Below are 27,422 nucleotides of genomic sequence, written 5' to 3'. Positions count from 1 at the left end.
AGCTACAAATACTGTAGCTGCTGACTTTTGATAAAAGAACACTCATTTGTCTAGGGATCCAGCACCATACTCATCTGAACTGCTTCTTTGTTGGTCTTTGGGTCCCTGGCACCTTGTGGTTTGACAGCCAGCTGCCCGGTGTGCTTTTTTTTTTTTTTTTTTTTTTTGCACACATCAGCGAATTTCTCTAATGAGACATAAATCAACTTTCCGTTCAATATTGTCTCCTCATATATTCACATCATTGTGGCATAATATATATTTTTTCCCATTATCATCGGAAAATAGAGAATTCTTTTTTTTTTAATAGAAAAATACAAATCATTTATTCCTCATAACTCTTTATTATTTTTCCCCATCCCCTCCCACCCCCCCCCCCCACCCAATTCCCTAATTATCTGTCAGTGTTTTTTCTTCCTCCTTTTATTCCTCCTCTTATATGGATTATGGTCTTAAATATTCTACATAGCTCCAGTTTTTTTTTAAATCCCTCCAGCATTTCCATTTTATTTCTACAACTTCTCTTTCGGTATCCTCTCCACCAATTAGTTTTTCCAACTTATATGTCGCTTCGACCGCATCTACCCACTCCCACATCGATGGGGTTTCCTTTTCCTGCCAGTTTTTAGGAATTAATTTTTTCGCTGCATTAAGGAGGTGTGGGATTATGGTTTCTTGATATTGTCTTATATTACTCTTTGTGGCATGGAACAATATAATCCAGGGAACTGTTTTCAACTTTATTTTAGTTATCTCTCTTATTTTTAGTAAGATCTTCCCCCAGTAAGATTGAATTTTTGGGCATGTCCACCATAAATGTGCCATCGTGCCTTTGATTTTACAACCTCGCCAGCATTCCGCCGATCTTCCCTGCTGGAATTTTGCCATCTTATCTGGAGTATAGTACCATCTGGTAAGGCATTTATAGTTAATCTCAGCTGTTTTACTATCTATTGCCCGGTGTGCTTTTTAAATGGTCCCAGAAAGTTGCGACGGGGTATTGGAAAACATCCAGTGGACCCCCTTGGTGATCTAAATGGAAGTGGGACCAGGTACCTGTCAAAACCAGGTACTCCCTCCCCGCCCTCCAAAAAAAACAAAACAAAAAAACTGAAGAAGTAAAGTGTCTCTTTAAGTCTACTCAAATGCCAAACGCTTAACACCATATTTATCAGTTGTTTATGTAATAAATTATTAGAATAAAAGCTGTAGAACAAAATAACTTTTGTAGCTGATTATTGGTCAGATACTAGTAAACAAGAGGTTAATTAGTTTCATGCTTAGCTTTTTAACTTGATTATACTTGTACGAAACCCCTCTTCCTAATGCCTGGTACACAGCAGGCTGAACAAAAAAGAACTGACAGATCGCTATACTTACCCAAGCGATGTTAGCAATCCCCCCGATGAGCTATTGTGTTCTGACAGGGGGACTGCGACAATCCCCCACCCCACATTGATTAGCATTCACAGCCATTGGCTGCAAGCGCTGAGTGGATGTTGGTTTTCCTGCATGATCTTCGATAAAACCTGGTCGTTACATTATACCACAGCTGCCCATTATACCCCATCCTGTCCCCTGTACAGGAAGTGAGATGAAAAGGGAAACAAACAGCAATGAAGTCCTGACAAAGATTCAAACTCTCCTGGCTTCAAAAAATAATTAGCATTTCTCCTCATTTCCTATTATGTCTGATACTTGTCAACTAGGAATTGATAAGCAATGCCTCAATTCCAGAGGTTGTAACTCTCTCACAAACAAGCTTCAGCTGCAGTTGAGCTTCAAATACTACTTAGGTCTAAAAGCATGTCTCACAACTTTATAAGATGAGAAATACTGACACCTTTAGCATTAAGTTTATGTCAAAAGTACACACCCCTGCCACACCTCCAGTTATGCAATTCATGAATAGCTAGTATGCAACCTAACCCCTCAGATACCCCCTCCATCACCCCCTTACCTCTTATGAAAATTAAAAATACACATCCACCTGTCCAGAGCATCCAGCGTTGTCCTGCAGAGATTCGAAGTTCAGGTGTCTGTTCATGTGTTGTGCATCGCCATCTTGGTCCTCTTCAGCTGGTCACCTCTTCTGGGTTTAGGCAGCCTGGCCCTTGATGAAGCAGCATCTCAGCACCTGAGCTATGAATGGGTTCCTACAGCCTCCCGGGATATGTAATAGGGGTTTCCCAGGAGGCTACGGGAGCAGGATAATCTAAGCTGCTTTTTTTTTATTGTAAAAAAATAAAAAAACACATAGAGCAATAACTTGTCAAAGAGGTTATGTTCTGCTTTAAGTTTTGTTCTGCATTTTGGTCTTTCAAGCCCAACATTTTATTTAGCTTTGCATAGAGTGAGGAAGGTATAAAATACCTGTCAGTTTTTACTGCTATCCTGGGCTCTTTAGAGACTTACTTTTAGAGATATTTTCTTATCTTGCTGACAATAGTTTCACCAGACAGGCAGTAATGAAAAATTTGCAATGAGGACAGAGACAGAGATAAAAATCTGACATGGATTCTATTTTTTTTTTCAGAAAAACATGTTATTTCTGTGCATTGCCAATGAAGATTTCCCTTCACTGCCTGTCTGGTAACATGTTGGCAGGTCAACAGTTTTGACTGTAAATACACTATGAACAGTACATTATTAGAAGTCTATAAATTAGACCTAGAAGAGGCACAACAGAGGGACAGGAGCATTTGTTTCTAATAGTAGGACAGTCACTCCAGATGGGGGACAATTGGGAGCTATGGTCTGAAGTGTGTTTTCTCACACTGATCCCACTTTTACCGTCATGAATTCTTCTGGTTAATTAAGGAATCCACATGCTTTACTTATCTTGTTGTCAACTTTGCTTAACTATAACACTGCAAATGAAATTAATTCACAAGGATACATCTGTTATTATTTACAGGCCAAACAAAGGCAAAATTCTGTAAGGGCCTTTAGTGAAGTGTGTACTATACGGATATATTTTGGCTTTGCCAACAGCTTAAATCTGTTCTGCGTATATACGTAGTGAGTGATTCCAAGCCTTGCATTGCAGTGCTTCACATATAGCCTTAAGCATCCGTCTGTCATGTGTCAGATCTCCTAATTTCTCCTCAGTACAGTTCTCTCACATGCCCTTGTAATTGAACCAGCTGGTTGTATGATAATGAGGCCTTTAGGATTGTCAGCTTCGGTATATTTCCAATTACGCTGTTGCCACTTTGTTCTATGACCTCTTAGCCTTCTGTCTAAATGCATTGCCTGTTCACAGATATTTCTCACATACATCTTTTTTGTTGCTTCCATACAAACAAGGTTTTTGCTGTGCCATTTTATTTAGGCGCTTTATTGCTTAGCTGCTAACAGGCAACATTAATATTTCTTCACAGCTGTCATTTTAATATTGCCTTCCAGTGTTTATTAGAGTCAGAGGAGTTGAAAAATGGCATTTTAGACATCTTATGGATTTTGCTATTCAGCAATAAAAGACCCCCCTTCGTGCACAATTAGAGGCCCAGCGCACACTGGGCATTTAGTTGCAGGCTCAGAGCACAGGTGCCCCATTCAGGCCCACTGCTGGCATCTTGTCAAACTATGTGAGAGACTTAAAGCTGCTGTGGCTGGACAGGGCTTAGATGGGGCACCTTACAATATGAATATTTAGGACTGTACCCGTCCAGGACCGAAGGCCCAGAACACAGCCTTCTTGCTTGTTGGAGGTTTGTGCTATAGACAACTATTGTTCAATCCTGATATTTAATCTAAATTTTTGTAGGTTGAGAGATCTTTCAGAAAGGTCTTTCATAGGTTGGACTTGGTGGACTTGTGTCTTTTTTCGACCTCACCTACTATGTAATTACATATATATTTTGTGAAGGGTTCCAGTAAAATGTTATGTTGATAGAGAGTGGACCTTCCATTGTCAGACTATACTGGACTCAGTGTTTATATGTGTGCTTTTTAACCACTTAAGGTCCGCCCTATAGCAGTTTCACTGCTACAGGGCAGCACCTCTGCGCCGGATCACATAGATATATGTGATCTGACTCTTTTGGGTAGGGGACACGCAGCGGAAGCCGATCGGTGGATGCACGCTGCCTGATGTCCTCCGGCACACCCTGATCATTAGGAAGAGAGACAGAATGGTGATCTGCCCCTGATGTTAACCCCTTCCCAGCCAGTGTCATTAGTACAGTGACAGTGCATATTTTTAGTGCTGATCACTGTATTAGTGCCACTGGTGCCCAAAAAATTGTCAGTTAGTGTCAGAATGTTTGTCGCAATATTGCAGTCGCACTATAATGCCGTGTACACACGGCCGGACTTTTCGACAGAAAAGGTCAGACGGAACGAATAAACGTTGGACAATTCGACCGTGTGTGGGCTTCATCGGACCTTTGCTGTCAAAAAATCAGACGGACTTTAGATTTAGAACATGTTTCAAATCTTTCCGACGGACTCGAGTCCGGTCAAAAAATCTGTTTGTCTGCATGCTAGTCCGACGGACAAAAACCAACGCTAGGGCAGCTATTGGCTACTGACTATGAACTTCCTTATTCTAGTCCGGTCATATGTCATCACGGTCAAATCCATTAGACTTTGTTATTCATTCAGAAAGTCAGTCGGAAGTCTGCCGAATGTCCGTCGGGAAGACCGGCGGACCTAGTCTGCCGGAAAGTCCGGTCATGTGTACACGGCATAAGTCGTTGATTACCGCCATTACTAGTAAAATTGTCGGTCTTTTTTGTTTATAGCGCAACAAATAAAAACGCGGAGCTGATCAAATATCACCAAAAAGAAAGCACAATTTGTGAAAAAAAAGGACATACATTTTATTTGGATACAGCGTTGCATGACCGTGCAATTGTCAGTTAAAGTAATGCAGTGCCATATAGCAAAAAAATGGTCTGGTCATGAAGGGGGTAAATTCTTCCCGGGTCAAGTGGTTAAGAGGGCTTTGAGGTTGCTGCTGGTATGTTCAAGCACCTCTAGATAGGTGCACAAATTTACCTGGCAGCTGCTTTATTTCAAGGAGAAACAGAGTTGTCTCTAATAATGAATAAATTCAGCTTTATTTGATTTTTGATGGAAGTGTACTGTCCTCTGTGAGACCTAAATCCATGTTTTAAGCATCAGGTATAATAAATTTATATGGAGTATGAAGTGACAGTATAGAAGTCATGGTAAACAATTTGGATAAGATGTTAGGTAAGAAACTTACAGACATTACATACCTGCGTGTCTCTTTTCTCTTTTAGCAGGATTTACCAGCTTAAAAACCACATGATGAACTAGGTTTTCTTGCATTAGATGATCCAGTTACTATAGAGTACATGGCATTTTCTATCAAGGCTGTACCTTTGAAGAAAAACTACACTAAATTAGTGATTTTCCCTGATCTTACCAGAAGTCAGCATGCAGTGTATGGGAAGACATAGACATGGTATAGGGCAGCCTTTCTAAGTCTTTTTACTCCAGAGAAACCCTTGAAATGTTTTTTCAGGTCTCTGCTAATAATTATACCTACATTGGGTGGTTTTATATACAGTAAAACCTTGGATTGCGAGAATAATTCGTTCCAGAAACATGCTTGTAATCCAAAGCACTTGTATATCAAAGCAAATTTCCCCATAAGAAATAATGGAAACTCAAATGATTCATTCCACAACCATTTATTCATAGATTCTTCAGTTTATAGTCCATATAAAAAGATTATAGCAATGTGACCAGGATGTGTAACCATAAAATGTCCATCCACAAATGGAAGCCTCCATAAGGGGATTAGAAGCAAAATCCATCAGGAGCTCCAGAGTATAAACGAGAAGAGAGGTGCCTTCATTAAATGTAACCATATTGCTACACAAAGCCCTTGTACACACGGTCGGAGATTCCGACGGAATGTGTCCGATCGGACCGTTTTGTCGGATATTCCGACTGTGTGTGGTCTACATCAGACGGAGTATCCGACGGACCAAGTTTTCCAACTTGTTGGTAAAATTTTCCCACAAAATGCTCCGATCGGACATACTCCGATCATGTGTAGAGAATTTGGATCGGACAAAGTGCCACGCATGCTCAGATCAAATTCCTACACCAAAGCTATTGGCTACTAGCGTGAACGTAGTCCCTTCGTAAAGAAATAACGTCATCACATCGGATTTTCCGACAACTTTGTCCGACCGTGTGTATGCAACAGTTCGGTCGGACAAAATCCGACGGATTTGGTTGTCGGAATCTCAAGGGCTTAGAGGCACCACTCTTCACTTTTATACTCCGTTGTGACATGACGCTACTTGTATATTAGGATATTGCTTGTATATCAAGTCAAAATGTATATTAAAAAAAGGCTGGTATAGATATATATATAGGTATTGGGCACAAGGTTTTTATACTCATTACCCTATTGTTGCCACAAACGTAGACAACATGGTAAATAGCCGTACATAGTGATGCCAACATGACCTAATTTCTAAATAATTGTTCCTTCTCTTTAGATAGGCTGGGATTTTTCTTCTCTTAGAGCTTCTTTCAGTAGTGCGTGTAAGGTCACCTTCTATAGGACCAACAGTTCACATTTTTAATAAACATTATTTTTTTGTAAGAAAAAATATATATTTTTGCCAAAAGTATAACATGGCGTATAATAACATGTCAAAAAGATAGTGATCGTTTCAGAACTTTGAGAAGAAAACTAGGAGGGGAAGGAACATTGACCAAGTGAAAATACACAGCTATCAAGATTTAATATGAATCCTGCTCTGTAACAGAGTGTGAAATTACTTGTTTACATCTCTTATCTCTGAGGAAGCTGGATACAGGCAATTCACAGGATAACTTAAATATAAGTCAGGCTTGTGCTCAGCTGAACATAACAAAGTCCTCGACCGTCTGAAAAATGCTTTTATACCCTACTAGCAAGCAGAAGATTAAAGTCTTTTCTTCAATTGCTGTGGCAACACCAGGTGTTATTTTGTCCCTTTATAACCAGCACGCAGTTCCAGTAACATAACTTTAATTGCGGCATTACTTTATTAGAACAGAAGTGGTCACAAGTCTTCCATGACAAATGAAAAGGGGGTTAGGTGGTGAAATGAAAGACATTTCTATGTTCACCAGTGTCCATCTCTGAATTTAGAAACATTAATTTATAATACAGATTTGTTTATTTAACATTATTAAAACTATATATTAATCCATTTATGTTAATGGTATAAACAACATGGTGTCTATGAAGTAATATTACATTAAAGGGTTCTTGGTGATGTACTTTACTGAAACAGCTGAATGATGATTTCCATATTTTAGACCAGTGGTCTTCATACTGTGGCCAGGGGCCAGATGTGGCCCTTTGCTTCCCTTTTTCTGGCCCTTTCCTCCCAGTGATACTAGACACTATTCCTCCCACTGACACCAACAATATTGCGTAATTCCTGCTACTGACATCAACAATGGGGCACTAATTCCCTCAAACTTCCTCAAACTGACGCCAACGATGGGGCACTATTACTTTCACTGACACAAACGATGGGGCACTATTCTTTCCCCTGACAATGATGGAACACTATTCCTTCTACAGACACCAATGATGGGGCACTATTCCATCCACTAACACCAACAATGGGACACTATGCCTCCCTCTAGTATCAAAAATGCATTGCTTACTCCCACTGACGCCTGAACAATTTCTACTTCCAATTGCCCCCCTAAAGTCTGAAGGACAGTAAATTGCCCCTTTATTTAGAAAGTTTGGAGACCCCTGTTTTAGACTGTATCTGTGCCATGAATCCTAAATTCTGGGTGTGCACTTAGCTACGAGGCTATAAATTTGTATTTCTTCTCCCAATTTGCTTAATGGACATTAAAATGTTTAACTTATTCCCAGCAAGCAGCATGAAACGTTAAAGCAAGCCATACTCAACTTTCCTATTTGCATGCACGGTGAAGTTGTACATAATCAAAACTCCTCAAATATTACAAAATACTCTACAGTCAGTTCCAATCAGCTTCTAACAGTATAGAAACTCCTGATGTGTAAAGTTATTGGAAAGTTATGGTCTGTACTAGACATGTGCGATTAGTTTTGTACGAATCAAAAATTCGTACGAATTTCCGAATTGCTACGCTTCCGAATTCTGTATGAATTACGAAATTTTGTTTATGAATTTCGGATCCAAATTCCTAACGAACATTTGTAATTGTTACGAAAAGTTAACCAACCTAAAAGTTAAAAACCCAGGAAGTCAGCACATCACAGGGATGGTGGGAGCCCCTCATAATGATAAATTCATCATAACGAACATTCGTAATTGTTATGCAAAGTTAACGAACCTAAAGAAAATTTGTATTTCGCGCAAAATTTAGGACACAAATTAGGAAGTACGTATTAATTCTGATATGAAACGGAACAGAATGAAACAAAACAAATTTATTGATGGCGCACATGTCTAGTCTGTACAGGGGTCAGGAGCCATTTATTTTGCATCTGGAGAAATGTGGAGCTGCTTGCTGGCAATGTAGTAGCTGTATGGACTCACCTGCATATCCAGGTTTGACAGGTATACAGGGACAATACACAGCCCTAAATGCAGAAAGTGTTAGCTTGGGGCTGTGCATCCATTCCTGCACACCAGTGCCCAGTTTGTAAAATTTCCCTATCTATTTATCTTTCCAAAAATTAAAACCCCAAGCAACTACCAACAGGAATGGCTTGTTGTTTTGCTTAAGCAAATCTGGCTGCTTATTTAAAGTTTCAAAGCCAGAAGGTCTCCTAAAATTAGTGTCATGGTTATGCAATAGAGTTGTTCTGCTTACCTGTCTGCATGTGTTCATTTCTAGAGACCAGCCGAGCTTCACCTGACTGCTTTTATTTCCTTCCTCTGGCATGGCTCCACCCTAGCTCCTATCAGACAACTCTATATTAACCTGTGCACTGCTAGCTTATCCTTGTGATCAACCTTTGTGTGTTAGCTTCCTGTTTCCTGCCGTGTGCTCTGCTACTGTTTTCCGTTACCGACTTTGGCGTGTTCTGACTATCCCTGCTTGCCTGTGACCCTGACCTTTTGTCGTGTACCTGACTATTCTGTTCTGCTTGTGGCCCCGACCTTGGCTTTGTCCCTCACCATCCCTATCCTCCTGTTGCCTACTGTGGGTGTGAGCTGGGGGACCCTGGGGGTCGCGACCTGGAGACAGTTGCAGCCAAGTCCATCCTCACCACTCGAGGCTCTGGTGAACACCTGCTGGCTCTTAGACTCCGCGCCCCGGGGAATCTTACGTTCTAACCCCAGTGGGATCTGTCCCCCGTCTGCAGCAGTCAGCCGTAGGGTCCACAAACTTGCGGTGCACCCCTAACCCTACGGTGTGCATCTGTCACCTGGGCTCTAGGTGACCTGACAATTAGGCCCAACAAGGTTCATGCTACTATGTTTCATCAGTGCTCTGATTAAGCCTTCCAGCACACACATATATATATATATATATATATATATATATATATATATATATATAGACCTCTTTTTCTCCATCTTGTGTGATTATCCCCACCCTAAAATTAAACCATCCCACTGTCCATTGAGGAGCCAGATGCTTAGCTCCCAGGAGTACATTTGTCAATAGTTATCGATGAAGGGGGAGAGGAGGGTAGTATAAAATGATTACCCATTGACAATTTTTTATTTTTTTTTGCATTTTCTAAGTGGTCAGATTTTTCTTTGACTATTGTCTTAAGACACTAGAAGCATTGAGAAAGGATTTCCCCCAAAGCATGGGAAAACGTCTTTTAGACACTTATCACTGAAAGGTACATAACATTTTTGATATTCTCTCACTTGGTCACCAAGTCAAATAGAGAAAGTGCCCTCCATACATTCAATACTTAACCTCTTGAAGCCTAAGCCGTTTTCTGACACTTGTTGCTTGCAAGTTAAAATCAGTATTTTTTATTAGAAAATTACTTAGAACCCCCAAAAATTATAACTATATTTTTTACCAGAGACCCTAGAGAATACAATGGTCGTCCTTGCAATATTTTATGTCACACTGTATTTGCGCAGCAGTCTTTCAAAACGCAATTTTTTGGTATAATGTGAAAGATGATGTTACGCCAAGTAAATAGATCCCTAACATGTCATGCTTTAAAATTACACACACTTGTGGAATGGTGACAAGTTTCAGAGGAGATCTAGTGCTAGAATTATTGCTCTCACTCAATGATTGTGGCAATAGCTCATATGTGTAATTTGAACACTGTTTACATTTGCAGCCGCGACGTACACATGTGTTCGCTCCTGCGCGAAAACATGTGTACATTGTCCCTTTAAATTTATTTGCCTTTGATCACTTTTATCGCTGTCAACATGCCTTGGGACAGCAATAGTCACGTGTCAGGTATTTTTTTTGGAGGGATCCCCAAATCCCTCTTTTGCACTTAAAAGCATTCAAAACATCAAGTTTGGCTGTTTTGAATATTGACATTTTCTTTAAATCTTGCACCTTTAAGGCTGTATCAACCCGCAAATTATGTCAGGACAGTTTCTGGGTTATTAGATCTGAGACCCGATCAAAGCCGATTCTAGCTTTGTTTGGGACTCCGGAAAGCCAACGGATGTGCCGGCTGGTCACACGGGCCTCCTGGTGGGGCGGGAGAGACTTCACAAGGCGCGAAAGGGGTGGGTTGGGGGGGACATCCACTCCCGCTGCTTGTCATAACATCCAAGCAGCTAATTAGCCACATCGGTTGTTATTACAAGAAAGCTGATTGTCCGCTCTAAAAGCGGTTCCTGGGGGTGATGCCTGCAGCTACTGGCACAACCACATGAAGCTGAAGGCCGCATATATGCGTTACATCATTGTGAAGGGGTTAAAACAAGAGTTTTAGATGTAGTTTACATTTTAAATAATTATATTTATAATTTAACTCATTTGTACAGACGTTTATACAGGTTTTTCTTGATGAATATTTTAATCACTTATACTATTCTCTTTTGTTATTTATTTATTTATTTTGTAATCTGTAAAGTCCCATACACACTATCAGATATTCTGTTGATTTTTTCCTTCAGATTTACCAAAACCATGTAGTGCAAGGGCCTGCCTGATTGCATACAAATTGAAACTCCTTTACATATTATATGGTTTTGGTAAATCTGAAGGAAAAAATCAGCAGAAAATCTGATAGTGTGTATGGGGCTTAATACAACTATTTTACAAATTGTTGGCATAAGCACTTACTTTACCCCAGAATCACAGCTGCTATCTACACCCAAGATGTACTATATATAAGGGTGTATGCTTGATAAGAAAGATATACAGTTAAGAAAAACAGTGTGCTCATCCATAAGCGAATTCGATGCTATAACGAGCTGCTGCAACAATTCTGTCTAACCCAGCCAAAGTTCTGTTACACCACATGCAAACACTGAACAGGTGTTGACCATGACGGGGCCTGTTCTGAGTAGAACCTGTCCTGTTAAACAGCTGTATGGTCTTGGCCACCATGCTGCAGCTCAGTTTCGGGGTCTTAGCAATCTTCTTATAGCCTAGGCCATCTTCATGTAGAGCAACAATTCTTTTTTTCAGATACTCAGAGAGTTCTTTGGAATGAGGTGCCATGTTGAACTTCCAGTGACAAGTATGAGAGATTGAGAGCGATAACACCAAATTTAACGCACCTGCTCCCCATTCACACCTGAGACCTTGTAACACTCAGGAGTCACATGACATCGGGGAGGAAAAATGGATAATTGGGACCAATTTGGATATTTTCACTTAGGAGTGTACTCACTTTTGTTGCCAGCGGTTTAGACATTAATGGCTGTGTGTTGAGTTATTTTGAGGGGACAGCAAATTTACACTGTTATACAAGCTGTACACTCACTACTTTACATTGTAGCAAAAGTGTCATTTGCATCAAACAATATTTTTTACAAATGGAACAGAGTATTTCAAACTACTGGGGCCCTGTGTCTGCATGGAAAAGTTTTTGTACACGATGTACTGAGCCTTTACATTTCAACAAAATCCAATGATTAATAATAATAATTGTTATTATTATTAATATTGTGCAGGATTTATATAGAGCCAACAGTTTGCATAGAGTAACACATGACACCGGGGAGGGAAAATGGGTAATTGCACCCAATTTGGACATTTTCACTTAGGGGTGTACTCACTTTTGTTGCCAGCAGTTTAGACATGAATGGCTGTGTGTTGAGTTATTTGAGGGGACAGCAAATTTCTATTGTTATACAAGCTGTACACTCACTACTTTAAATTGTAGCAAAGTGTCATTTCTTCAGTGTTGTCACATGAAAAGATATAATAAAATATTTACAAAAATGTGAGGGGTGTACTCACTTTTGTGAGCTACTGTATCTCGTTACATTGGCTTCCTTTCACAATTTCTGCAAATCAGAAGTTGAACAATTCAGTAATGACATTTGATGAAAGAAGAACTTTGATTTAGTCTTAAAAGAGAAGCACCGGAATAAAATAAAAAATAAGCATGCATACTATATATATATATATATATATATATATATATATATATATATCCCCATATCCCCCCTCATATATATATATATATATATATATATATATATATATATCCTCTGCCACCTCTAAGACTGAGAACTGAGAGATCAAAGACCACTGATCATGCACTTCTTGGTCTTCAGTGATTAGCAAGCTTTCTGCTCTGCTTCTTCAGCACTTACTGGAGTGCTGGGCTGTAGAGGAGTTGGGAGCGGCTGGCTCTGTCTCCCAGTGGCTCGTTGAGAGGCTGAGACAGCTGCCAGTCCAAACATCTGGGTGGATCCCGACATTAACACATACACATACTGATACACAAAAGTGCTGTATATGGATGAGCTCTTGGGGTTCATTCGCATGGGTACTGTGACCTCTACAGTGGGAATCAGTGTTTTTATGTGGTTGGAGCTGTGTGCATGCTGCATATGTTATGCTATGAAAACACAGCAGCTGTACAAACACAGTCACATGTCCGAATTTGCAGACTTGTGGATTCAGGGGTACGGCCCTGAATACAGACAGTGTTCATTTGGAGCCCCTCAGACATACCTCCACACCTGTCAAATTAGGACCTGTGGCTGTATTCATACAGCCACTGTGTCCTCATAGAGTAACAGGTGGCTCCAGTAGCACAAACAAACCACTCATGCTAGAGAACCCATGTGAAGGAGCCCTTAATTTTTTTATTTTTTTTTATTTTATTTTTTTATTATTATTATTATTTTTTTTTAAAATTTACATTGCTTTATAACTATTTTTATTTTTTTAGGATTTTGTTGGGGGCGGGGGCTGAAATATTAGGGGTATAAACATTCCCCTGAGGTCTCACTTTTGAGACAGAGAAAGGGGCTGAGAATATAAATTCCTCAGACTCTTTTTCTGCAGCCTCAGCTGCTCTGGAGACTATAGAGACTTTGGTTCATTCACAAAGTGAAGTATAGTAAACACTGTTTCTTATGCTTCAGTTATGAATAAACACAGTGAGTTGCATGAGCATAGTGAGGGTTATCGGTGCAGCCAGGGGTGGGAACATTTATAAGAAGTGATCCAATTGTGCATCTCCCCCCTGCAGTAACTTGAAGCTGGTGGGAGGGAGAGATTAAGAAGACCTTCAGCTGCTGCAGGGACAGACACACAATCAGTTCATATAATTCCCCTTCTCGCTGCACTGATTACCCCCCTCCCATATCTGGGGGTGGTTACAATAGGGGGTGGCACATGTCAGGCACATTTGGCACACGTTGTATGCATGGCTATGACTCTGTTCTCAGCTATATTTATGCTTTGAACACATGGTCGGAAATTCTGCCGGAAAAGGTCCGATCAGATTATATTGTCGGAAAAACCGATAATGTGTGGGCTCTATCGGACTTTTTCACGCTCCGAACGATTGGATTTTCCGACAACTTTGTCTGACCGTGTGTATGCAACACCAGTTTAGGACAAAAAATGATGGATTTTGTTGTCGGAATGTCCGACTGTGTGTACAAGGCATAAGAGTTTAGAGGGCTGAGGAAGGAGAAATGGGAAATGGTGGGGGGGGGGGGGTGTTGTGCCAGTACAAGTCTAACCAATAGAGGTATTATTATTATTATTATTCAGGATTTATATAGCGCCAGCAATTTACGCAGCGCTTTACAGTATAAAAAGGAGACAATACAGTTACAATACAATAAAATACAAGAGGATTAAGAGGGCCCTGCTCAGAAGAGCTTACAATCTAATAAAACTGACCACAAAATAAATAAAATAGCTTGCACATAATTGGGTGATGGAAGTCAGCAGAGCTCCCCCTCATTTACTAAGCTCTGGAGCAGCTGCAATTGCAGAGGGCACAGTCTATTTAGCCTTTAATATGTCACCCCTACTACAGAGTGGCACCAGACATCTGACAATCCTAGAAGTGCTGCATGCAAAATAATTATCAGGCAACAGTAGATTGGCAGCATTGAGCAGATAAGTATTAACCATTTTTATTACAGGCACTGTTTATTATTTTTTTTCTGAGTCACTTTAAATTGTTAAATTGCTTGAAAGTAAGATCAAATTTATTTTAACTGTGGTTATGTTATGTTATTTTATGCTACCCTGTTCCACTAATAAATACTGATTTATTTTGCTCCCATTAAAGCAGCATAAAGTAAAAGTCTGTACATTGCATCAAAGATTAGAGATCTCCAATATATTTTAGATATGTTTTTTTGATTGACATCTTGTTGGGACGTTGTTTTTCTATTGCACCCTCATGGGAAAGGACTCTGTACATGTAAAGGTGGCCATGTTCTAGCAATGTCTGTCATATTTAACTTAATGGGATTGATATGAAGCACAAAATCTCATTAAAATTGTGTTGTACGGGCGGCTGAAAATCATGATTCGATCAATCTGCTTTTTCTGCTAGATGAGTAAGATTCAGAGGAAAAATTGAAAAAGCCTGTGTTGAACACATACATGTACAGTATGTACTATAACTAGGACTCTAATCGTTTTTTGATTTTTTTTCACATAGGTGCAATATATTTCTGTGCGAAGATGAGCAACATTTATGAATCAGCAGCCAATACCCTTGGAATTTTCAATAGCCCATGTCTCGCGAAGGTGGAACTAAGAGTTTCTTGCAAAGGAATATCAGACAGAGATGCGCTTTCCAAGCCGGATCCCTGTGTCATCTTGAAAATGCAGTCACATGGACAGTGGTTTGAGGTAAGACCAAAGAGCATATTCTCAAACTCATCTCCTGTTGTCAAAGTTGTCAAAGTTTACTTATTAAAAAGTGATAGTGTGATTTAGAAGTGTACCTTTCAGGCCATAGTGAAAGAGATAACTAAGATAAGAATATATTGCAATGAAGGACATGACTGAGGGAAAATGTAGCCGTTAGGCTTTTGGATATAATAAAAGTTTAACTGACTAAATTCTGCACCATTTCTGCACAGTGTTCAGAAAGATTATTTGAATTCTCCTAGGATCCCCAAGACTAGCTGCAGGTTTAGCCTCTGCACAATCTGTATTTCTGTTTATGAAAAAAAAGAAACTTAAAGCCAAGTTAGGAAAAAAGGGCCATCATAAAATACAGCAGACATCTGTTGAAGATGCTGCATATAAAAAAGTGTACAGCAAGTTTAGAACCTACCTTCTGGGTATTTTATCATATCTTTGTCTTCCCCAAAGTTTTCCATGATGTAATTATCAAAATACTGCATAAAGAAAAATAAAAAATAAAAAAAAAAGGAATGTGCACAATTACACTGTTTGAACAGATTAGGTGCCTTGTCCGAGCTACATACAGTATATCTGACTGCATTATGGGATATCCCAAGGGAGATAGGTGGGCAAATCCCTTTACCCCAGTCTGAATCAAGATTTGTATACATTGTTGTCTTAAAATAATTGAGAATATCAAACAACCAAACCATTTATCCGAAAACTAGATATATGTTCAAGCAGGTTGAGCTAAGTAAAACAATGCATGTGTACGAGATCCAGGAAGAATCAGACTGTGAATCTGTGAATACAGCAAATAAAATAAAAAATAAAAACAAAAAAGTTGACTTTTTACATAACCTGGCCCATGCAGACAAGGGGCCAAGCAGTTTAAAATACAATGTTCTATTTGTATGTAGCAAGGTCCCCGGGCCCCAGAGGCCTAATGGTGACCTCGATGGTTAGGGAGAACTGACATCCTTCCTTTTAGAGTGGGTTGCCAGGCATGGTGGGTGTGATGCAAGAAGAAATCCAGCCTAGAAACCCATATACATAACACACTCCACCCAGACAAGCCTGGTGGCACTGAACCCTGATCACCTGACTTCCCCCAAATAAATAGGCTCTCCCAGCAGGCCAAGAAAATTTGTAAGCAATCCCGTCTAACACCAGGGTGCTGCATCTAAAAAAAAAAAAGACAAAAAAAAGTTTTATGCACATGCCATATCTGTAGGCATTTTCTGCCACCCATGTAGCCTGGCCAAAACATACCCAATGTTATATCTTACTATATCCTGGCTTTTTTGCAGGACACGGTAGCCCCAAGCATTGAAAGAGCAAGTGTACTTCCTGATTTGAAATCTGCATATTCACACTGTGCTTTCTCCCATAACAGAAAAGACTCTCAAATTGCACATTCCCACCAGGATTTTTAAATGGCTGTAGCCCCTTTCCACCTCATACTCTGGGCAACAGCAAAATAGTCACTGAACCTCATTCTTTGAGGACAGCTAAGAATATTATCACTTTAGTTGTGCTCAAGGAAGACGTTTCAACAGCCATTTTGTTGTAGCTCATGCCCTGGAAATAAACTAGGATGCAGGAATGTAAATATTGGAAGTATTTTAGTCTGGCTTCATGGGGGACAGAAAAGACCTACAGGTACAGCATTTGCATCAAACAATATTTTTTACAAATGGAACAGAGTATTTCAAACTACTGGGGCCCTGTGTCTGCATGGAAAAGTTTTTGTACAAGATGTACTGAGCCTTTACATTTCAACAAAATCCAATGATTAATAATAATAATAATTGTTATTATTATTAATATTGTGCAGGATTTTTTATAGAGCCAACAGTTTGCATAGAGTAACACATGACACCGGGGAGGGAAAATGGGTAATTGCACCCAATTTGGACATTTTCACTTAGGGGTGTACTCACTTTTGTTGCCAGCAGTTTAGACATTAATGGCTGTGTGTTGAGTTATTTGAGGGGACAGCAAATTTCTATTGTTATACAAGCTGTACACTCACTACTTTAAATTGTAGCAAAGTGTCATTTCTTCAGTGTTGTCAAATGAAAAGATAGAATAAAATAATTACATAAATGTGAGCGGTGTACTCACTTTTGTGAGATACTGTATGTTGGTTTCCAAGTTAGGTTTGACACCTCTAATTTTTGCATCCACTACTAGTTTTGCCTATTCTATCTTCAATCAGAAAGTATTCTTTTTTTTTTCAATTGAAATGATAAATATTGATAAATGTTGTTGATGCACCATTAACTCCAAAGGCAAATCAGTGTTTTTAATTCCCTCAAGAAGGATCTATATTAATATTGATATGCTGCTGATCTTTCCACATCCAGAAAATATTAATTTTCTTCAAGCTGAATGAATTTTCATCTTATTTAATCAAACTTCTGTTCTCTGTACTTGTAAAGTAATTATAACTTTTTCCTTGATTGAGTTTAATTCTGTTCTCATTGCATTTTTTTTGTCAAATTCTATTTATTGATTCATTGCATTTCTTTGAGACATTTTCATCTGGAGTTAGCTTTTGGCATTTCATTGTAAAATTGCAACTTGTGAGTATGTTTTCTGGAAGAGGAAGTGTTATATCTATGGATTTGAAACCACAGGGGGTTCAAGTGGTCAGATTTGTAATATGTTGTATTGAGGGCAGCATATTTCTAAAGTCCCAGATCAATAGGGCTTTCATTTGGGATTCCAGCTTTAAAAAGGTGAACCAGCAGTATTCTAGAAAAATATCCATCTGTTTTCATGGCAATCGATTTGGCAGTGGACGTTTACATCACTAAGAAAACATCAATGATGTTATTTCAATCACCAGTCAACATTTTCTCTAGCTAAAAGGAAAGAAAGAAAATACATTTGTAACTCAATAAAAACAACAGGGCACATTGTGTTATCCGTGTCTGCTTTGCATATAATGTATTTTCTTTTGATGTGTGTTTATTGTTTGCTCATGCAGAAATTTTGTGGGAATTTCAGAGACTTGGTACAACAGCTTGCATGATTGGCTGGCAACCATTCAGGGGTATACCCAAGTATAGAAAGTGTAAATAGGGGGAGGGGTATGCCTATATATCAAGAATAATATACAAGTGAATGTGAGAGATGATATCACTAAGGGGGCTAGGGAGGTGGTGGAATCCTTATGGGTAGCGCTATAAAGGGATGAAGCTAAGGGGGAAATTATACTGAGAGTATGCTATAGGCCCCCTCACCTGAGCGAGGAGGAGGAGACAGATCTCCTATCACAATTTGGATTAGCAGCAAGGCAGGGAAGTGTTATCATAATGGGGATTTTAATTATCCAGACATAGACTTGGCAGAGGGAACCACGCATTTGTCTAAGGCTCGCCAAGTCTTGCAGGACAATTTTATAGTTCAGATGGTAGACACACCAACTAGAAATAAAGTGTTACTGGATTTACTGATTACCAACAATACAAACCTGATCACGGATGTGGAAAGCCACTCTCTAAAAACACAAAATGTAAAATCAGTACAAAAAAACATGGAAAAATATTTATTTGAACATATATGTACTGTATTTATTGGCGTATAACACTCACCTTTTCACCATGAAAATTGGGTGCAAATAGCATGTGCGTGTTATATGCCAATACTTCAATTTAAGCTGCCTTATTAAAAATTAAAAAAATTTCCTGAAACTTCCCTCTTAAAATGAATGTGCGTGTTATACACCTGTGTGTGTTTTACGCAGATAAATACGGTATGTATATATAGGCATATACAGAAACGCCCCTACACAAATACTCACATATCCACCTATTGATCGAGGACGAAGACAATCCCCACCCCAGGCACACAACTTGGCAAGGTCAGTATCTATTTCATCGCAAACAACCGGCTCAAGAGTAAAAATCTCTACGAGGATATTTAAAAATGCTCCACCAAATATGTCTCAGACCCCCCAGATAGGGACAAAAATCTGGGCAGGAAAAGGGTGTACGGGACCTAAAAGATAAATCTATATATATATATATATATATATATATATATATATATATATATATATATATATATATATATATATAAAAAATACAATTATTTAGGTGAAAGATCCATCATATATAAAAAAAAATGTGCATCTGTATAGGCGTACTGATATATATGGCCATACATCCGGAAAAAAAATTTTAATATATTTTTTATATATGATGGATCTTTCACCTAATTAATTGTATTTTATATATATATATATATATATATATATATATATATATATATATATATATATATATATATATATATATATATATATATATATATATATCTTTTAGGTCCCATATACCCTTTTCCTGCCCAGATTTTTGTCCCTATCTGGGGGTCTGAGACCTATTTGGTGGAGCATTTTTAAGTGGAGTTTTTTTACTCTTGGGCCCCTTGTTTGCGGTGAAATAGATTCTGACTTTGCCAAGTTGTGTGCCTGGGGTGGGGATTGTCTTCATCCTGGATCAATAGGTGGATATGTGAGTATTTGTGTAGGGGAGTTTCTGTATACGCCTATATATATATATATATATATATATATATATATATATATATATATATATATATATAAATACATACCGTATTTATCTGCGTATAACATGCACGGGTGTATAACACGCACATTCATTTTAAGAGGGAAGTTTCAGGAAAAAATGTACATTTTTAATAAGGCAGCTAAAATTTAAGTATATAACACACACATGCTATTTGCACCCAATTTTCATGGTGAAAAGGTGAGTGTTATACACCAATAAATACAGTACATATATGTTCAAATAAATATTTTTCTATGTTCTTTTGTATTGATTTTACATTTTGTGTTTTTAGAGAGTGGCTTCCCTGAGGAAGAATTTATATGCACTATTCGAAACGCTTCGGAATTTTTTCAACTACCTACCTATTGATTTGTATCTTATTGCCTATTATATGTACAAATTGTATATTTTTTAATGATTCTTTGTATAAATTGTATAACTATTATCATGTTTTTGTATTGACCACTTTCAGACCGGACCATTTTGCTGGTCAAAGACCAGACCACTTTTTGCGATTCGGCACTGCGTCGCTTTAACTGACAATTGCGCGGTCGTGCGACGTGGCTCCCAAACAAAATTGACGTCCTTTTTTTCCCACAAATAGAGCTTTCTTTTGGTGGTATTTGATCACCTCTGCGATTTTTATTTTTTGCGCTATAAACAAAGATAGAGCGACAATTTTGAAAAAAACGCATTATTTTTTACTTTTTGTTATAATAAATATCCCCCAAAAATATATAAAAAAACATTTTTTTCCCTCAGTATAGGCCGATACATATTCTTCTACATATTTTTGGTAAAATAATAAGCGATTATTGATTGGTTTGCGCAAAAGTTATAGCGTTTACAAAATAGGGATAGTTTTATAGCAATTTTATTAATAATTTTTTATTATTTTTTTTTTTACTAGTAATGGCGGCGATCTGCGATTTTTATTGTGACTGCGACATTGTGGGGGACCCATCGGACATTTTTGACACATTTTTGGGACCATTGTCATTTATACAGTAATCACTGCTATATAAATGCAGTGATTCCTGTGTAAATGACACTGGCAGTGAAAGGGTTAACCAGTGGGTGGCAGTGTAGGGGTTCCTAGGGGTGTGTTACTAACTGTGGGGGGGGTTGGGCTTTCATTTAGTGTACACTGATCTCTGCTCCAATCACATGGAGCAGAGATCAGCGTCACTAGTTGCTAGGCAGAATGGAGAAATGTTGTTTATACAGCATTTCCTCCATTCGGCCGCTCCGTGAGACGATCGCGGGGATGCCCGCGGCGATCGAGTCCCCGGGTCCCGCGACCGGACTCACGGGGGTCCCGACCAGCGCGGGAGCGCGCCGCCGGCGGCGCGCTCCCGATGGCAGGGCGGCATCGAATATTGGACGTACCTGTACGCCAATATGCCTGCCCGTGCCATTCTGTCGACGTACATCGTCGTGCGCTGGTTGGGAAGTGGTTAATAAATAATTTACTTTTTCTATATATATTTGAAATTTTCTTCATATTGCCTTTAAAATCCCATTATTGGAGGTACTCATTTTTTTACATATGTCAAGGGATGATGGCAATTACATGCCATTCCACATGAGTTTAAATTAGCTTACAAATGAGATACATCAACCCATGTTAGATCTTAGACCAAAAATTCAGACAAATATGAAAGAATGGCACCAGTGAAATCCATACCTACCAAGTTCCAAACTTGAGAATGAGGGACATTCGAGGGATGTGGAGACCTTTTGCACATGTAGCTCGCTGTGGCAAAAAGTGGCTGTGGCCAGGAGAGCGGCTTAAGAGGTAGGGTTAAACAAACTCAAACTTCGGATATGTGCTGGAGGGTGCTTTGGGAGGGGAGAGGATTTGTACTAGAGGGTGTGGTGGAGGATGGGTCGGATATGTGCTGGGAGGGTTGCTCTGAGTGGGGAAACGACTTGTGCTAGATGGTGGGGTGAGGAGGGTCAGATATGCACTGCAGGATGCTTTGGGAGAGGTGAGAACTTGTGCTAGAAGGTAGGATGGAGGAGGAGATCAGATATGTGTTGGGGGCGCTTTGGTAGGGGAGTGGATTTGTGCTAGAAGGTGGAGTAGTGGGAGGGACATGTGCTGGAGGGTTGTGCCCAGGTATGTCTCCAGGCCTGGCACCGCCATTTCTCTATGTCCCTCATTCTTGGGACAGAGACCGACCTCCATGGTTCCACACAAGATGAGGCAGGTTTGCCAACATATAATGCGCTCTGTAGAGGGCATATGCATTTTGATGTCTCCTGGGTCTGTGCTTTGCTACAAAATTTAACTCCTGGAGAGTAAGGAACCATCTTGTCACCCTGGCATTGTTCTGCTTGTTTTGTCTCATGCAGGTCAATGGGGCATGATCTGACACCATGCGAAACCTCCTACCTATATAAAAAGTACCACAGAGTCCAGAGCCCATTTGTTGGGGATAAACTCCCACCCCACCACAGCATAGTTTTTCTTCAGGGTTTTATATGATAAGTTTGGTACAATTTCCTGAACCCATGCTGATGTACCCTGCAGTTTACATTACCCACTTTTTCCACCACCTCAAATGAACCCTGCCACTTGGCAAAAAATGTCCTCTCTTCTGTGGGGATCAGAACAGCCACCCAGTCTCCCACTTGAAACTGTCTGACCGGTTGTACAGCCTCCTTTGGGCATCCTGAGCCTTATGGAGACGCTCCCTTACTAATGACATCACTCTAGCCACCATCTCTCGCATTTGGGAGATGTGGTCTATAATGGTTTTGTGCAGTGAGGACTCTTCCCATGTTTCCTTTACTAGATCTAGCAAACCATGGGGTCTTCGCCCATATACCAGTTCAAACTGCGAAATGCCTGTAGAACCTCCCGGATGGCAAATAACAAGGCAGGGAGCAACATGTTCCAATCCTTCCCATCCTTCTGGACTGCTCTTTATAACATTGATTTTTTTTTCAAACCGCTCACCAAGGCCGCCTGTCTTCAGGTGATAGACAGACGTCCGCAACTGATTGATCTGAAACAGTTTGCACAAGTCTGCCATCACATTCAGTAGAAAAGGGGTGCCCTGCTCCATCAGTATTAGGAACCCATTTCTTGAAAATATGTGAAACAGTTCACGGCCTTAGAGGAAGTTTTCCTTAAAGGGACGTCTTCTGGATTCCTAGTAACATAATCTAGGATGACTAATGTATATTGGTGCCCCCTTGCTGACTTTACCAAGGGTCCTAAGAGAGCCTTAGGACCAAAAGCGTCAACAGGTGTAGCAAAGGAGCTTATGTTGGTGAAACAGGAGAGAAGTTACAAGTAAGGATGAATTTGCACAGACCATCAAGGAACATAAGGAAGACAGTTTCTGCACACCTGTGGGACATCATTTCTCACAACCGGACCACACTATAGAAGACTGCAATTTTTTAGTTCTTAAAGGGAATTTCAGAACTATCCAGGAAAGGAAAACCTTTGAGCTAAGTATGATACTTCTTTTTGACACAAAAAACAATGGCCTAAATTTAGATATTGGGTTCCTCACCCACTATACTACAGTTTTATGAACCCCTCTGTGATTATCATCCTCCCCACCCCCTCCAGTCTATAGCTTTCCCTCTGTCTTATCTCACTTGTTGATAGCTTTATTGCCATTGCCATACTATTGATTTGTATGTGTTTGTTTTTCTTTTTCCTTTCCCTCAGAGTTTTTTTTTTACATTTTACCTTCTGCTAAAACTTTTGTGAATCAGTACTGCTTGGACCTTGAAGAAGGAGACACACTCCGAAAGCTTGTCCAGGAAAAATGATATGTTAGTGCAAATAAAAAAAAGTATCATGGACAGTACTCAATTTTCTCTGAACCATAAAAAGAAATTTGGTCCACATTCTCAGTACCTGAATGCTAGCTTGGCCAGATCTGCCTCACTTCATGAACTTGTGAAATGTGCTGTACCTCAGTGACAGGTTTCAAAACGCCATTTATGTTCACAGAAGGCCATTCTCTACTGGCACGTGGAAGGCAATGTTTGGCATAATTTGACAGGGCGGTCAGCAGTAAGGTGCATATTACCATGGGCAGGGGTGTTACCTTTCCTTCACGGTGCACTGGGTAACTCTGCTGGCAGGTGGGAAGAATGCAGGACAGGGTTCAGTATTGTTAGAGCTTGTTCCGCCACCATGCCTCCAAAATGCTAGTGGTGATTCTGCCACAGCTCTCTCCTCCACCCCCTCCTTTTCTTCTTCCTCTATGCCCTCTTCTTCAGATTTGTCCTCTGAACCAGCAGTGCTCTGTAAGCATTCAAGGGGCTAAGCAAGCAGTCAGGCAAAAAGATGCCATGCGGTGCTTGAGTTGGTCTGCTTAGGGGACAGGAGCCACACTGGGGCAGAGATTCTGTCAGCTCTGTAGGCTCAGAGGTGGTTGACGCTAAGCCAGCTTCAGCCAGGAATGGTTGTATGAGACAATGGCTCCAACCTTCTCTATGCCCTCTGACAGGGACACTTGACCCATGTTCCATATTTGGCACACATACTGAATTTGGTGGTGCAGTAGTTCTTGAGCTGGTACCCAGGCTTACAGGATCTCCTGAGGCAGTCCAGAAAAGTCTGTGGTCATTTCTGCCGGTCATACAATGCCAGTGCTCGCCTAGCTGACATTCAAAGAGAGTGCAACCTGCCCACCAACCGCCTCATTTATGACATGCCCACCAGGTGGAACTCAACGTTGGCATGCTGCAGTGGCTGCACATGCAGCAGAGGTAGTATGGCACCAAGACAGGGTCAAGGGAGCTTGGCTTCTTTTCACCATGCCAGTGTCTACTGATCAAGGATGCATGCACTGTCCTGTCACCATTTAAGGAGGCCATGAGGATGGTGAGCAGCGGCAATGCATGCATCAGCGACACTGTCCCTCTTGTCTTCCTGTTGGAGCACATGCTTCGTGGAATAATAGACAGGGCACTTGAGGCAGAACAGCAGGAGGAAGAGGACTTCCTTACTTCTCAAGGCCCCCTTTATTTAGAGTATTTAGAGTATTACTGCGGGTATTCCACCAAATACACAGGAAGAAGAGGAGGAGGAGGAGGATTGTGTCTGCATGGACATGGAGGATAACACCCGGCAGCAGTCTTTGAGGGATGGTTTTCAGTCCCTAGAAACCCGACGAGTTGTATGTGGCTGGGAGGAGGTTGTTACAGATTATGTGATCCTTAGTGCCCCAGAGGACTCAGAATCGAATGCCTCTGCAACATTACGCTGCGTGGCCTCCCTGATTCTGCAAAGTCTGCGAAAGGACCCTAGGATTCGTGATATCAAGGAGAGGGATCATTACTGGCTGGCAACCCTTCTTGATCCACGTTACAAGGGTAAGGTTGCAGAACTCATTCTGCCTTGGGAGAGGGAGCAGAGGATAAAACATCTTCCGGAGGCCTTGAAGAAAAGTTTGTGCAATGCATTTCCAGACCCTGGGAGGTTACAATTTCCTGGTGCTGGACAAAGTGTTGCTGAGGCTTTGTTCAGTCAGAGGAAGAGCAGTGGAGAAGGTGGCCGTCTGACCAATAACTTTAGACAATTTTGCATTTCTCAGCGCCAAGGTCTGAGCAAGCAACCATTGCCAGCGTCTGCATTACATGGTGCAGGAATATCTAGGGGCAAGAGCACACTTGGAGACCTTTCCAACAGATCATCCACTGGGTTGCTGGGTCTTGAGGATGGACCACTGGCCAGAACTTGCTCAATATGCAATTGAGCTACTGGCCTGTCCTGCATCCAGCGCTCTTTCTGAACACACATTTAGTGATGCTTGAGGGTTTTTAATGGATCATAGAGTGCGCCTGTCCACAGACTCTGTTGATAGGCTCACATTCATAAACATGAATCAGTCTTGGATCATCAGCTATCAAGCACCTGATGCTGATGTAACTGATTGAATTTTCTATAGATGTGGGATCCCTTGAAGACTGCCTATGCTGAGTGACTATCCTATTCCTCCTCAAACTTAATGATGCTAGCTTTCAACAATATTTTTGTTTAGGGCACCACCACCTAAGGCCCAATTTTTCTGCCCCTGTTTAACAGGGGCATGTAATTAAAATTTTTGATCTAATATTTCACAGCAGGGCCCATTCCTGAGTCCAACAAGAGTACCTGTGAGGGTTTACAGTGTTGTGGCACTACCACCACCCAAGGCCCAATTTTTCTGCCCCTAACAGGGGCAAGTAATTACAATTCTTGATATAATATTTTACAGCAGGGCCCTTTCCTGCGCCCACCAAGAGTAACTGTGAGGGCTTACAGTGTTGTGGCACCAGCACCAGCAAAGGCCCAATTTTCTGCAGAGTATATAGGGCAGGCCGTATAGTTTATATACTGCTGTTCAGGGTATATAGTTCCTGAGGGCCTGGGAGACTCCCACGCCATTTTTGCAGGGTTTTCCCCAAAACATTACAGCTGCAAGCAGTTTTTAATATCCATACCAGACCCAAAGGGCCTAGTAATGGACTGGGGGGGACCCATGCCGTTTTTTTCAATGATTTTCATCTATATACTGTATATATACCCAACAATACATTGCAGCCGCAAGCAGTATTATATTACTTTTTTTCCTAAAAGCTGAATTCCACCCATTTTTTCCACTTTGTCTGTATGAGGACAAGGACAATCAGCACTTTTCACAATGGGAATTTTTTTTTTTTTTTTGCTCGTAAATACCTTATTTTAGTCTTTCCCAATTACTTCCTCCTTTCCAGCTGCCTAGGCGATTACATCTCTAAGCGATTCACAAGGGTTCCTGGGATAGCAGCGTCATGTATCCCAGGAATCCTTGCAAATAACCTACTGCTGAAATCTCACTTCATTTGGAAGTAGGAAATGACATGAATGGGAATTAGCCCAGCTGAGTGCATGCTGGGAGTTGTAGGCAATGGGGAGAGAAAAAAATATCCTGCAGGAAACCGGAGCAGTGAACCTAATGAGAGAGCTGCGCTCTCTTCTCTGCTGATAGGAGAATGGGAGGAGGAGGGGGCGATCGGGGTTAACATTCTGACAGCCGGAGTACACAGTAAACTCGACGGCAGCTGGAGAGACTTGTAAACTTCCTCTCCTCTCCTGTCCTTTGATTAACAGGTTGCTATAGCAATTGGGCGGAAACTTGCGCCGACGCTAACGTTGCTATAGCAACCCACCAGGAAGAATAGGTGCGGGATTTAGAGATGCATGCTGGGTAATCAACTGCACAGAAATCCAGGAAGTTAACACAGGAGGGCTTCCTGCTTGCTTCCGAGATCAGTGAGTAATTAAATATTTTTCAAAAAAGTAAAAGTGCAAAAAATATGACATGTTAGAAATGTTCATCTACATGTTATGACAATTCCAGAGCTGTCCTTAAAAAAAAAATGTTTGGGGGACTGGAACTCTGCTTTAAGAAATGTCATTTTGCTATGGTATTGTTCTAAACACAGGAAAACGGTGCCACTTTACAGGCATACTATAGACACCCCCCAGGCACGATATTTAAAGGAATATTTCATTTTGATTGTATCACTTTAAGCATTATTAACCGCTTCCTGGCCAGTCGTCGCAGTTTTACAGTGGCTGGTTGTCTCTCCTGCACAAAACCACATAACCGTAAGTGGGCT

General features: G+C 40.5%; 1 protein-coding gene across 2 annotated transcripts in view; it reads left to right on the top strand.

The window, feature by feature from the left end:
- CPNE4 (copine 4) overlaps window positions 1–27,422 on the top strand; it is a 660,573-nt gene that overhangs the window by 194,225 nt on the left and 438,926 nt on the right. For both annotated transcript variants that reach the window (XM_077491511.1, XM_077491512.1), the window contains exon 2: window positions 15,029–15,222. In XM_077491511.1, the coding sequence (XP_077347637.1) occupies window positions 15,052–15,222 (171 nt within the window). In that variant the 5' untranslated portion in view covers window positions 15,029–15,051. The remainder of the gene's footprint in view (window positions 1–15,028; window positions 15,223–27,422) is intronic.

Source organism: Lithobates pipiens, unplaced genomic scaffold, assembly GCF_037356315.1.
Source record: "Lithobates pipiens isolate NorthernLeopardFrog02 unplaced genomic scaffold, aLitPip1_a1.2 Scaffold_19, whole genome shotgun sequence".
Taxonomy (NCBI): Eukaryota; Metazoa; Chordata; class Amphibia; order Anura; family Ranidae; genus Lithobates; species Lithobates pipiens.
Note: the sequence above shows the minus strand (reverse complement) of the source record. Positions and strands in the feature narration are given on the sequence as shown.